This window comes from Balaenoptera musculus, chromosome 20, assembly GCF_009873245.2.
Source record: "Balaenoptera musculus isolate JJ_BM4_2016_0621 chromosome 20, mBalMus1.pri.v3, whole genome shotgun sequence".
Classification (NCBI taxonomy): Eukaryota; Metazoa; Chordata; class Mammalia; order Artiodactyla; family Balaenopteridae; genus Balaenoptera; species Balaenoptera musculus.
In genome coordinates this window covers 45513243-45527254 of record NC_045804.1, presented here as the reverse complement: position 1 = coordinate 45527254, position 14012 = coordinate 45513243, and the positions used below count along the sequence as shown (strand labels likewise).

Below are 14012 nucleotides of genomic sequence, written 5' to 3'. Positions count from 1 at the left end.
GGAAGTGACTCACAAGTCCCAACGGTGTTCCCTGCCTTTCCCCTACCAATGCCCTGGACACGCGCTTCCTCCCTGCGTCCCCTACAACTCTGCCTGCTTTCGCCTGGCTCCTGATCCTTCTCTCCAGAGAAGCAGCTGCTCCAAAGGCCTCCAAACTGCCTTATTCCAAAGGCAGAGGCCTCCTTCTCTCCTCCTCAGCCGCTGCAGCCTGGACGCTCTTAAATCCCTTAGCTTCTGTGGCCATGCTGATGCTGCCTGTGATCGCTCTGGTTCCGGCCGGCCCTTCTTTTTCACCCATTCGGACCAGGCCGCAGCCCTCCCCTCTCTATCCTTGGAGAACTCATCCCTTCTCACTGCTAGGCCAATGGCAGCCCATCACCATCTGCAGCTCCAACATCTTGCTCTGCTGGAGTGTGACATCTGTGCTGTCAGCTGGTTCTCCTCACTTGGAAGTCCCATCAGCAGCCCCTCAGCTCCACATCTCCAGACCAAACGACCCTTCCCCCTCCCTAGACCAGCTTCCCCTTCTGGCTTCTCCACTTCTGTTGGCGGGGCCGCCATCTTGCGACTCTTCCTTCCCTCAGGCCCCACATCCCTTTTACCGAGTCCCCTTGGTTCTTCCTTCTTTCCCTTTTCCAAAGCCACCACCCCAGCCAAGGTTTGTAGAATCTCACACCTACGTTAACCACAGTAATATTCCACTCTGACTTCCGATCTCGCCTGTCCATCCATCTGTTCATTCATACGCAGAGAAGGCCTGGCATTACAAATACACAGATCTGCGAGACACAGGCCTTGCCGTTAGCATGCTCTCAACCCACAGGGGGTGAAGGACATATCAACAAATGAGGCAGTGTTCTCTCTGGTCAACACAGTGGGAACATGGGACAAAGGCATTAACCCTGCCTGAGAGGTAAAGCTCCACAGAAGCGTGGCCTCTGAGCAGCATCTTAAAAAGGGGAAGGGTTTCCAGGCAAAGGGAGGAAAATGTTTTGTAAGGAACCCCAGGAAGCACAGCTGGAGGACAGAAAAGGGGCAGGTGATGAACTTGGAGAAGTGGGCGGGAACCACTCCCCCATGAACAAGGGGCACGGACTGAGATTTCAGACACCCGCCAAATCCACGCTTTCCAAGCCACCAACAGTTTACTCTCCCCAAACCCAACAGCCTTCTCTCACACTCATTCTCCATCCCCTCATTCCCTTACCCACTCAATCAACAAGTATCTCTTCATTGCCCACCATGCACCAGGCGCTGTGCTAGCATCCAGAACACAGCCACAAGTGGGACGCTTTGTCTACCTCCGTGGGGGCTGATGGTCTCAGGGACAGACTGACCACTGCGAGCCAAGGCAGGGCCAGGGGAAGGGCACGACCTCAGAACTCTGGGGCTAAGGTACAACTCTTCCAGAAAGAATAACGTGGAAATATCTATTGTGACTTAATATGTTCTCACCCTCTGAGTCAGCACCTCCACTTTAAGGAATTTTTCTGCAAAAACATTTCTACAAGGACTCAAAGATCTTTGTACAAAGATGTTCACTGCAATGCTGGTTATACCAGTGAAAGACTGGAAACAGCCCAAATGTCTAACAGAAGGGGACTGGCTAAGTGAATTATGGTACAACCATTAAAAGAAACACTGCATACAGTCATGAAGGAGAATGAGGTAGGTCTTTAATTACTGATATGCAAGATGTTCAAGACTTATTAAATAACCAGAGCAAATTGCATAACAGTATTAATAGTATGATCCCATTTTTTAAAAAAGTATATATATAATATATACACAGAGAAAAATGTATTTTTTACATATATGTGTATATATATATATATATGTAATAGCTCACATGGAAAAAGAAGATGTCTCTTAACAGACATTCTCTCTGTAGGATGAGACTTAAGGAGACTTTCACTTTCCATATTATATGTTCCTGTAAAGTTAGAATTTTCAGTGATGTAATCAGGAAAAATAGAAATTATTTTCTTTTTTAATAAAGAAATTAAAAAAAGAAGTGTGATAAGTGCTATAATTGGGCAAGTAGAGTGAGCTCTGGGGGCACAAGACAGAAGACATATCTGATGCAGCAGAGGGGGGGAGTCACAGAAGGTTCTCCAGAGGAGGTGACATTAAAACTCCTACCTGAAAATGAGCACGGATTAGCCATGCCAGGGGGACTCAGGGGCAGACAGGACAGCATGAGGAATAATGAAATGAGTTCAGTCTGGGTGGCAAGGCTTCACCCATTCAACCAATACTTATTAGGCATCTCTTATGTGCCAGGCGCAGTTCTAGGCACTACAGTTTGCAATGAGCAAACATTTTGGTACAAAACTGACAAAGCTCCATGGCAGAGCTCCCATTCTAGCTGGGGGGTTGTAATGAGGCTGCAGAGGTAGGCAGAGATCAAGTGGTCAGGTCAGGCACGGCCTTGACAGCATTGCTACGGGCAGGCACTGAAGAATTTTACAGGGAGTGGCCAGACAGTGTCTCAGTGCATCCCTCCTGCTGACATCAGATTACTCTTTCTAAAACACTGCTCACTCTGTACCCAGCAGGAAGCCACCAAGTCAGCCCTAACAAGGGCAGTGGGGCCCTTGCTGATGACTCAACTGATCAAACTGTTGACAACAACTTCTGCTGTTTGCTGTCCCATGAAAGGGCCAGGTGCATTCTCACCTCCAGGCCTTGACCTGGCTTGGAGCCCCCTCTCCCTCCTCTCTGCCTATCCCTGGCCCTTTCAACTTCCTTGGCAGGAGCTCAAGTCCCACCTCCAGACTTTCTGGAGTTCAGCAGACCCTGGGCCAATGAGAACTGACCCCAGGGGCCAGTGCCAGGGGCAGGTGGAGTCAGCCACAGCTGCAGATGGAATCAGACTCATCATCTTCTTGATAGCCATCCTCCTCCCTCTGCCTTCCCTTTTTCTGCTATAGCAGAAGTTACTCCAAATCATATATAGAGGTCAATTACATGAAGCAAATGTTGGATATAAGCCACTACATGACACTGTTTATATAGTAAAACAAAAACAAACAAATAAAAAAACTCTCCTGGATGTTGGATTTGAATCCTCGTTCTGCCTCTTGCCAGCTGTGTGACCCTGGGCAAGTCGTTCAAACTCTCTGGGCCTCAGTTTCCTCATCTGTAAAATGGGGATAATTCTAGCACCAACTCTAGGTTTGCAGGGAGGACTAGTACACATGGGGCAGGGCCTGGCACATGTTGAGCCCTTGGCAGGCACTAGCTATTCTCCTCTTCTTTGGCAGGGGTGGTGGTGTGTGGGGAGTGCAGGAGGGGGGAGCCCTAGCCCGCTCCCAGCCTCACCTCCCACCTCTTCCAATGAACTCAGTGCCCGGCCACACTCGACCATTCTCCTTTTCTCACACATCCAGAGGTTTTCCCACATTCCAGAACTTACACAGCTCCCTTTATCTAGAATGTCCTTCCTGACCAGTGCTCAGGCAGAACACTACCTACTCTCTGAGGCTGCCTCCTACATGCTCCCCTCCTTGATTCCCCCACCCGAGGTTACGTGGCTCCCTCCTTGGGATGTTGTATTAATACATCTCTCAAGCCTTGAAATTGAGGGACTGTGTGTGTGTGTGTGTGTGTGTGTGTGTGTGTGTGTGTGTGTGTAGGGGGAGTAAGGGGCAACCCCTGTTCATGCTAATTCCCCACAGCACCCAGAACAAGTTCTTGTAAAAAGTGGGTGCTCAGGGAGTTCCCTGGTAGTCCAGTGGTTAGGACTCTGGGCTTTCACTGCCGTGGCCCGGGTTCAATCCCTGGTTGGGAAACTGAGATCCTGTGAGCCATGTGGCGCAGCCTAAAAAATAAATAAATAAAGTGGGTGTTCAGAAAATACTTAGTGAGTAGAAATGACTCCAGGAGGCTTAAAGGGCAAGGCAAAGGGTCTCCCAAGAAGATAAATCAAGGGGTTCAGGTTGGGTGGATGGTACCTAAGGAAACTGGTCATCCACGGTGACACCCTCCAAAGGCACCTCTGCCCAGCAGGAATGCCAGTGGGAGCTGAGCCACCTCTGCCAGGACTAGAGTGGGGATGGGAAGGCCCGAGGGCAGCCAGAGCTGGGGGCCCATAGAGAACTGGGTTCACATCCCAGGAGAGATTCAAAGTCAACTATCACATCGGGAGCTGGTCCTCCTTGTGGTGCAGACTGTGCGTTTTCAGTCACTGTGTCACTCGGTCCTCCCAGCAGCCCTTCCAGATAGGAGGCATTTATCCTTATTTACAGCTGAGGGGACCAAGACTCTACAGGTTATCCAAAGTCACAGAGCCAGAAAGACGTAAGGCGAGGGCACTAAGGTTCCTGTTCTGGAGAGGTGGCAGAGAACAGCGGTGGTGAGCCCCCACCACTGACCAGCTGTGGGACCTCAGGTGGGTTATGTCACCTCTTAGCACCTTAGTTTTCACATCCGTAAAATGGGGCAGTAATGGTGCTTACTTCCCAAGGTGTGGTGAGGACTAAATGAGTTAGTATTTATAAAGTGCTACAACAGTGCCCGGCATTTAGTAAGTGCTATGGAAGCGTTTCTCTTCTTTCTCTTCTTTCTGCCACACAGGCAGGAGGGTTGGGGGGGGGGTGGGTCTGTGTGGCTTTCCAGATAGAAGCAACCAGCCCATAACCCTGTGGGAAGAAGGTCCACAAGAGCATCATCAGAGTATCATCATGGAAAGAAAGTGCTAGCACCCACTAGTGGAGGAACTAGGTGAGGAGGATGGAAAAGAGAGTCCGTGGGTAAGAGCCAGCCTGCTGCTGGGATACTCCCTGCCCTTCTGCACTCTGGCAGAACCCAGAGCCCAGGGGGCCATCCAGCCTCTGACCCCTGGCGGCTCACCTGTGTGGCCAAACGTCTCAAACTGAAGGCGTTCTCAGGGGCAATTTCACACCTCTTGGTGTGATTAGGCGGGTCGGTTGGCCTCCCTGCCCCACCCCCAGAGACTCCCGAGCCTCAAGGACAGAGAATGGGTCTGGCTCACTCTCCTATCCACCGTCCCTGGGACCTGCAGGAGATGAGCAAACCTTCACCGAATACATGTTGCTCTGGAAGTCGCCTTACTGGCCGATGTGAAACACACAGCACAGTAGCAAGGAGAGGGCGATCCCAGACAGGCTGTGAGCATTACAGGGATGCTCCAGGTCGGCTGGGTGTGGCCAGCCAGGGAAGCCCAGATCCCAGCCATGTGTGAAGGGGGTGCGATGGGCCAGAGAGGCCAGGGAGCACCAGCCACAGAGGGGCTGAGGACCACAACCAGGGCACCGTCTCCCTACTTCCTATTTACATCCCCCTCAACTCACACAAGCCAAGGAACCCCCTGAGCCATAGCTTCTTCATCTACAAAATGGGGGGCTCTCGCAGTGGTTGCAGGGATAGGTGGCGATGAAGCCCGTGGGCACCTGGCACAGCACCTGGCACGTAGGGGGAGCCAGGCAAGCTCCTCCTCTTTGGAGTGGGGACCAAAGATCCAGAAAGGGGGCCATGGGGAGCCAGGCTGCTGAGGCAGGAGGTCGGCAACCTGAGGAGAGATGTCTCTGGTTTTACCTGCAGCTGGAAACTCCTGAGAGGCGTAAAGATAAAGGGCAGCCGCCAACCCACCCAACCCAGGCCTCGAACGCCGTCCAAAGAGAGCAGACTGGGACACCACCTCAGATGCTCCCGGCTCGCCACGTGGCTTCTCCTTTCACCTAGAAGCGACTTCCTTGTCCTCCAACCTCAGATCCCAAACCCCAAGGCTTCAGAAGGGACCAGGAAGGGAAGAGGGGGCAGCAATTCGTCCTAGCTTCATCCCCTGAGACTGTATCTGCCCTCCCTCCCTGCTCCCTGGCCAATCCAGTGCTACTTGATTCAATTCCATAAACACCGGGTGAATAACCCTAGGTGCCCGGGAGCTGCTGATGGGGGTCCCAGAGATGATTGGGGATCAGGGCTCCGGATCTCGCAGGGCAGACGTGCCCCACGAGTAACTGTGCACGGTCCCCAGACAGCGGAGGGCTCAGCCATGGGCTGGAAAACCTTCACAAGGGAGGTGGTGTCTGAGGGGACCTGGGAGCACCACACAGACTCCAGCGTCAGAAAGACCCAAGTTTAGGGATTTCCTGGCAGTCCAGTGGTTAAGACTCCGCTCTTCCAATGCAGGAGGCACGGGTTCAATCCCTGGTCAGGGAACTAAGATCCCACATGCAGGCGCGGCCAAAAAAAAAAAAAGAAAAGAATAAAAGAAAGACCAAGTTTAAGTATATCTCTGGCTCCCTATGTAAAAGGCTCAGGGCAAGTCTAAGTAGCTGTGAGGAAGGGGGGGTTGTGCGGGGGAAGGGGGGAAGATGAGAAGGCTGACAGTGGTGATCATCTCAACTCCCCCCACCTATCTTTAAATTATCCTGCCGTCTGGAGTCTAAACTCCTCAATTCAGCAGTTAGTGCAGTACTAACATGTACAGACTTTACAATTTATAAAGCACCTGCCTGGCACCATCTCACAGAAGCCTCCCGACAGCTGTGTGAGGTCAGGAGGGAGGAAATTCTCAGTTTCTTCACTTTACAGATGAGCAAACTAGAGCTCAGATGAGTGAAATCCCTCAGGTCACACAGCTAGAAAGTGGTGGCACTGAGACAACAACCAGATCTTCTCTCTGCCTTGTGGCCCCTTTTCACGGCGCCTCCCAAGAGGGGAGTCAGACAAGTCCATGGCTTGTGGGGCACACGCTTTTCTGAATGACCACGGTCCTGGCAGGGGAACGTGTGCCCCGCTTGTCAGTGAGATGGAGGGTCCCGCCCGTCCTTCCCAGGGTGAAAGCAGGCCCTCTCTGCTGAACTGAGCCACTGGAGGGAGCTGTACTCAGCCTGGGCTTGGGGAGAGTGAGGGTCTGCAGGGCGGGGCTTCAGCTTTCACCCTGATACCTCGCTGGGCTGCACACTGGGGCACATCTAAGGCGAGAGCAGAGTGAGGCTGCAGGGCGTTCTGGGGAGTGAAGAGCATTTGTCCTGCAACACCGGAGACCCGGTTTCATCTGGGCTACCACACCTGGGAGGACAGATCTGACCCCAGAAAGGAGGTTGCAAAAGCAGATTCAGTTGTCGTCCAGCAAATATTCATTAGACCTGGTCCTCGCAGTGCTCTGGGCTCCCCACCCCTCTAAAGGCTGGTGAGGAGAGTCTCGTGGGCCCTGGGCGCCAAGGACCGAGGACCCACAGTGAGCCAGGCCCAGCGCTGCAGGCCTCACCTGAGCTATCCCAGTCCGTCCTCTCAACAACCCTTCAGGTGGTTAGTCCTATTTAGAGATGAAGAAACTGAGGCTCAGAGGGGTTATGACACTGATCCAGAGTCCCACAGCTAGAGAGCAGCACATGTTCATCTATGCAAAGCTCATGTCCCTTCCATTCTCTGAGCTGCTGGGAGAGTAAGACCGTGAGGGCTAGTTTTATGCATCAACCTGACAAGGCCACAGATACCTAGACGTTTGGCCACCCATTATTCTGGGTGTGTCTGTGAGGGTGTTTCTGGATGAGATTAACACTTGAATCAGTTGACTGAGTAAAGCAGGTTGCTTTCCCAGTGTGGGTGGGCCTCATCTAATCAGTTGAAGGTCTGGATAGAACAAAAAGGCGAAATAAGGGAGAATTCACTCTCTCTGCCTGTCTTTGAGCTGGGACATAGGTCTTCTCCTGCCTTTGGACTCAATACGGACTAGAGCTTACACCATCAACTCTCCTGATTCTCCAGCCTTTGGACTCAGACTGGAACTAACTATACCATCAGTTCTCCCGGGTCTCCAGCTTGCTGACTGCAGATCTTGGGACCTCTCAGCCTCCATAATCTAGTGAACCAATTCCTTATAATAAATCAATCCTTCTCTCTCTGTATCCTAATGGTTCTGTTTCTCTGGAGAATCCTAATATAAAGACCAAACCTTGGGCTTCCAGGAACAAGTTGCATGCACATTTGGGTGTGGAATGTCCGGCTGCCAGAGGCCAGATATCTGAATATCTAGAACAATCATCTGATTTGGTCCAAAAGTCCCCTTGGTTCCCAACGCCCCAACAGGAAGCCTGGCAGGGAGGGGACCTGCCTGGTCAAATGAGCAGAGCCAAGTAGCAGAAACCTTGGCTTTCTTTTTCTTTCCTTTTTTTTTTTTTTTTTTAAACTGAAACAGCCCCCAAGTACTCAGGAAGAGGTGTGTCAACTCTCTCCAGCACCCCAATGTACACAGCAATACTTGCTGAGTCCACTAGATGGGGCCAGTGACACAGCAGAGAGGGCAGAAATGCAACTCAGGAGGGAAAGGCAGGCAGGGGGTACACTGGGCTGGAATCTTTGCTAGGATCCCCAAGCTGGATTAATGCTCCCCACCCCTACCTTGTATAATTTCTAGCCAATGGTGCAAAAATTAATCCTGGGGTTCCCAAGCACTTTGGCCAGTTGTCACTGTAGCATCTCTTGGATTTCAAAGTCCTCAAACCAAGCTCTTCCCTTGTGAGTCGCCAAGCAAAATGGGCAGCATCGTAGTAAAGGAAGTCCCTGCCCTGAAGCCTCAGAGCTCCAGGTGGGGGCATCTCCCTGTTATGCCTGTGACCCGTTTCACTAGAGAAAGCACCTGAGTACCTTTCACCAGGGAATCTGAAAGTCGATGGACAAGCACTCCAGCAAGGTGGTCATGTGACGAGGGAAGGAGACAGGACAGGAAGCAAGGAGGAAGGCAGAGAGGAGAAAGGGAAATAAATGGCTTTTCTCTTCAGCAAGTGGCTCTAATCTGGCCACACGTTCTCAACTCTCAGCCAGGATTCCTGGTGAATCTTTCTGCAGCAGCTCACAGGGGTAATAGCTGAGTCTCCGGGATGGGAGGGGGATTGTCTCTAAGCCCTGTTGTGGTCAGAGACCTAAAGGCAGAGACGGGAAGCAAGACCTGTCACTTTGCTTCCCCTGGTTAGAGTCAGTTCAGGTCCCAGAGCACCCTCTCCTCCATCAGTAGCAAGAATCCTGCCCCGCAGGTCCAAGATGGCTGTCTCTCACCTGCCACCCTTCCTTAGGACGACAGGACAATACCCCAGAATGTCAGCTGTGGGGGGCCTGAACCTGATCAACGCCCTTGCCCATCACTTCCACCTCCCACCTGCCCCCACCATCCCTTCCCAAACTTGCACTGCCTGGCAGCTGATAAGCTCTGCCTAGGCCTCTGTTGCCATGGCAACAATGTGGCTTCTCCCAAGTGGGAAGCCGGTTGCCAAGGCCCTTGTTGCCAAAGGCTATAACAGCCACCCTGCTGTGTGAAGAGGGGGTGAGAGCTCTACGCAGGGGTGGAGGGTGGACAAGGAGGCTGGGAGGGAAGGAAGCAGGGGGTTCGCAAAAAAATGGTAGGGTCCAGGCAGCCCCCTGGCTGGAGTGGGGGTGTGCTGGGCCCTGCAGGAGGGAAACAAGTATCTTGCAGCAACTCAGTGACTGCTCCTCGAGGGTATTAGAGGGAAGAAAGGGGATCCCCCTACAAAACACACCTGGACAAGCCCCCTACCAAGCAGGACCAAGCAATCCAAGCCCCCCCCCCCGCCCCCCGCCAAAGAAGAAATTTGATTCTTTGATTCTTCCCAATTTCTGAAAAATAGCCCCCAGGAATCCCTCTGTCTCACTTGCTCTTGTGTCTCAGACACACTCGCACAAACTGAGCACGGACAGAGCTGGTCTCTGGGCCCAGGAACACCATTAATTACAAGGATTGCAAACCTCCTCGCATCTCTACCCCTCCGCCTGTCTCAGAGTACATCCTCAGTATTGCTTGTAAAATGCTTCTCTTTGGAGCCGAGCTCTCATCGGTGGACAAGAGGAGAGGTGGACACCATTACGGCTCATTCCCTTCCAGAGTCAACAGAGGAGGGCTGGACGGGGCCCTTGGTCCTCAGGGAATGCTACAGAAGCTGCTCACTCCCCCCACTGCCGGCACCGAGGCCAGCCTTGGTTTGCTGAGCCGGCACCTGTGCATTTATAGCCCACAACTCACATGTGCAGCCACTGCCCAGCCCGGGCCCAGAGAGGAGAGCCTGTTCCCTCCGCAAGGCCCCATCCTGCTAGAGGAGAGCTGAGAGAGAAAGCTGAAAGAGGAAGTGAGGTGTCCAGGAGGCAGGGGGAGCAGATGGCTGGTAGAAGAGGCAGGGGTAGGTGCAGCAGTGGCAGAGAGAGCAGCGGGGGGTGGGGGGGGCGGGGGCTACTCTGAGAGGCCAGGACCGGAATGAGATGATGAGGGCACCAAGAGCAAGCCCAGATTTCCCGAGTCCTGCACCCCAGCAGCGCCCCAAGCAGAGCCTGGCCCACGACACCCATGCCTGCCTACCCCCCTCCCCAAAAGCCCCCTCTTCCCAAACCCGGAAGGAAAAGCAGGTGTACCTACCCCAGGTGCCAGCCCCTCCGGTGGGGTGGGGGAGATGCTGTCCCCGCCGCCCTGGTTCCGGGCACTGAGCTGGGGCGACATGGTGGGCGACTCATCGATGTACGGCATGGTCTCCGAGCCCTCCGGGGGCCCCTTCTGCTCTTCATTCCCCTCTCCGTCGTAGTCGTCTGCCCCGTAGCTGAAGTCTGAGACAAGGAACAAGAAAGGCCACTGAGAGTCCTCCACGAGGGCTGCCAGGGATTGGTAGCGCAGTGGGCGCCAGCGGCGGTCCCCGGCTGCCATGCCCCGGGCCGCACCATCCACGCCCAGCCCGGGCAGGGCTGCGCGTCCCGGAGCGCCAGCAGGCACCAGGAGCTGCGGTTCAGGGGCCGCTGGGAGTCGAGGGGGTGCGGCTCCGCAGTTGCCACCCGCTTAATAGCATGTCAGTCGCGTATTTCGAGCTGCTGTTTCCTTTGCCTCCTGCCTAATTCCGAGTCTAAAAATTAACAGTGGGAGCAGGAGGCAGGACGCTTCCAACTCTCCTCTCTGAGTCACCATTTTGCTTTTTATAGGGAGTAAGGAGGTGCGGGCGGGCCCGAGCGATGTCACTTCCTGAGCTCCTCCTCTTTGGGTACCATTTGTACACTGAGCCCCATCCCTGGATGGGGGGGCAGAGCAGGGTTCGGGGTGGGGGCTGAGGAACGGCACCCGAGGCAGCCCTCACCCCTCGAACAAAGCTCCGCACAGGTCAGAGCCCAAGGCTGGCAGAGCATGGGCCAGAAGGCAGCCCGGGCCTGGCAGGGACGCGGTTGCACAGCAGACTTCTCAAAAGCCGGCACTTACTTCTGTAATTTCAATGTAGGATTCCTTGGGAAAAGGAGGGAAGAAACAGCCACAGGGAAGTCAAGCTGCTGTTAACCCCATCGGCGCTGCCAGCACCACTCAGGGGCCAGAGCCCCCGCCCAGACACCCCCTCCCTGGACAGCAGGCCGGGTCCATGCGGGCGCAAGGCAGCATCTCAGAAAGGCCCCCATCACACCCCACCAGTGGGGGTCTCTCCTACAGCTGTGTGAGGGACCCTCCCCCACCTCCACCCCTGGCTGGGTCTGTCCCATCATCTGCTCAGATATCACTTCCTCCGTAGTGTCCCCCTGGCGTCCCAGCTCAGAACTACAGTGCGTGGACCTCTAGTGCCCCCAGCGATCCTGCCCATTTGTCCCTGAGCGCCTGGCGCGGAACTGGGTGACAGCCATCGCTGTGTGCCCAGCAGCCACGGCCCACGTGGGTCAGGATCTTGGGAACGTGTGTGGAGTGAGTGAATGGGCAGAGGAATGCACTGTCCCTCTCAGGTCTGAGGCTTGAGCCAAGTTCTCAGCGGGGCCCTGGCTCCTCCTCCTCTGTCACAACACACCAGCCCCCGGGGCAGCCGGCAGCCTGAGAATGGTGTCAACGGGTCACCAGGGCGCCCGGCCACGGCCACACTCAGTCCAATCTGCCCCTTTGGCAGCCGAGAGCGCCCCCCAGCCTCGCTGCACCTGTTCCTGCCGACTTCCTCTCCAGTCCTGTGCTGACGGCCCATTAAGCTGTCAGGGACGTGAGCTATTATTTTTTTCCCCAGGACAGGCGTGCCGTGAAGAACCACAGGACCTAGCAATCCAGACACTGGGATGTGTGTGTGCCAGGCACGGGGGAAACAGGACCCACTGCCGGGAGGACACAGGGCTTCTGTCTCAGGAGCAGGTGGGGGTGAGCCGACTCTGCTATTTCCAGGGGGCGGGAGGGAGGAAGAGGAGCCACAGCATCCGGGCTGCCCGAGTCTGGCACTGTGAGGGAGCCCGGCTGTTTGGTGAGACCTACTCCCTTTGGAGAAGCACAAGGAGGGAATGAAACACCACGGTAACCTGCGGTCTCTCCTCCAGGAGGCTCCAGGCTGCCCTGTTAGTGCCTGGAGTCAGGCGGGGGGTGTGAGGTGTGGTGAACACTGGCCTGGCCATCCGTTCAGATTCCAGCAGGCCCCGCTGATTCTCCTGTACACTGACCAATTCCCAGGGGTCACAGGACCAGAGCCTTCACTCTCAAGATATTTCCCAAGGGCAAGGGTAGAAGGGACCACAGGGAAAGCGGTGAGGCTTGACTCTACCGCACAGTCTGCAGCTGCCTGGGTCACAGCAGGGCGGGAAGGTCTCTGCCAGCCTTCCGCCACGTGTGCCCAATTCATCCTTATCAGAGTGGTGCCCCTGGACCCACATCTCAACCTAACCACATCGGGGAGGCTGCTCTCACGATCCCCAGTTCACAGACAGAGTCACTGAGTCTCAGAGAGATTTGCACAGAAAGGATCTGAATCCAAGTCTGTCTCCAAATGCCATCTTTCCCCCTCTGAATCTCACTAATCTTCTAGGGAAATGTCCTTCTACAGCCCTCGTCAGGGGAGGCTGACCAAGGAGGGGAGAGAGGGGTGCCAGCCACAACAGCGGGGCGCCCGGGCGTGGAGGAGAGTGCCCTCAGAGCTCTCTGCAAATGTTCCTGGATACTGTCCCTTTCATTCCAACCTCCTGGAGACCCTGACAGCCCAGGAAACCAGCCAGAGACCCCGGAGAATCCTACCAGGAAAAGGGATACAGAAAAGACAGAGAAACCAGCCCTTTGAGAAAGAAGGAGCCCTGGGGACTCAGGAGGGTGGGAATCTGCCAAGCACAGCCTTCAGTCTGTGTAGGTCCACAGACAGGAAGGCTGAGTGGACCATGGCTTGGCCACCAGGTGTCAAAAGAGAAAAGGCAGAGGAGGCTGCTGACAGCCAATATCCATTTCCCCTCCTAGTAACAGAAATCTCACTATTTTTGGAGTGGCAGTGTGCTCCGTGGCTAGCTAAAAGGCTACTTTTCCTAGTGGTGTGGGCCATGTGATGAAGTTCTGGCCAATGAGATGTTGAGTGGATATGTGTGGAACTTTGAAGAAAGTTGCTGAGATTGTTTTCGCTGGAAGGTATTTTTTCCCTCTCTCCATGCTTCCTCCTTCTGTTGCCAGTTTGGAAAGCAGATAGGAGAGCTGGAGCTCCAGCAGCCATACTGAGCCATGAGGGGACCTTGAGGATAGAAGCCAGTGCTGAATATAGCTGAGCACAAAGCTAGGAGCCTGGGCCCGTGATGGCACAGTGAGCCAACATACCACCCCAGGAATGTCTACCTCTGGACTTCTTTTACATGAGAGAAGAAAAATGCCTATGTTATTTAAGTCACTGTTATTTAGTTTTTATGTTATATGCAGTCAAACCTAATTATAACTGATCCAGATGGTTTTCCTTGACATTCTATCTGGGTGCTTTTCCTACGGTCTTCACTGTTCCTTCTAGTCTCCTTGGTGGAATCCTCTTTCCCTGCCCACCCCTTAAAAATTGGTATTCCCTATACATCCTTACAATAGAATACTGCTCAGCAATAAAAGGGACAAAATACTGAGACACACAGAAATGACTCTTACAGGCATTATGCTAAGTGAAAGAAGCCAGATACAAAAGAACACATCCTGTATGGCTCCATTTATATGAAGTTCTAGAACAGACAAATTTAATTTACTCTTGGAAAAAAAATGAAAATTGTGGTTGCTTCTGGGGGTCAGGTAGGGACAGGAGTTGACTGTAAGG

The 14012-nt window shown here is 53.9% G+C and overlaps 1 protein-coding gene across 2 annotated transcripts in view; it reads right to left on the bottom strand.

Moving 5' to 3' along the window:
• ABR (ABR activator of RhoGEF and GTPase) overlaps positions 1-14012 on the bottom strand; it is a 181663-nt gene that overhangs the window by 86123 nt on the left and 81528 nt on the right. For both annotated transcript variants that reach the window (XM_036836209.1, XM_036836210.1), the window contains exon 2: positions 10391-10575. In XM_036836209.1, the coding sequence (XP_036692104.1) occupies positions 10391-10575 (185 nt within the window). The remainder of the gene's footprint in view (positions 1-10390; positions 10576-14012) is intronic.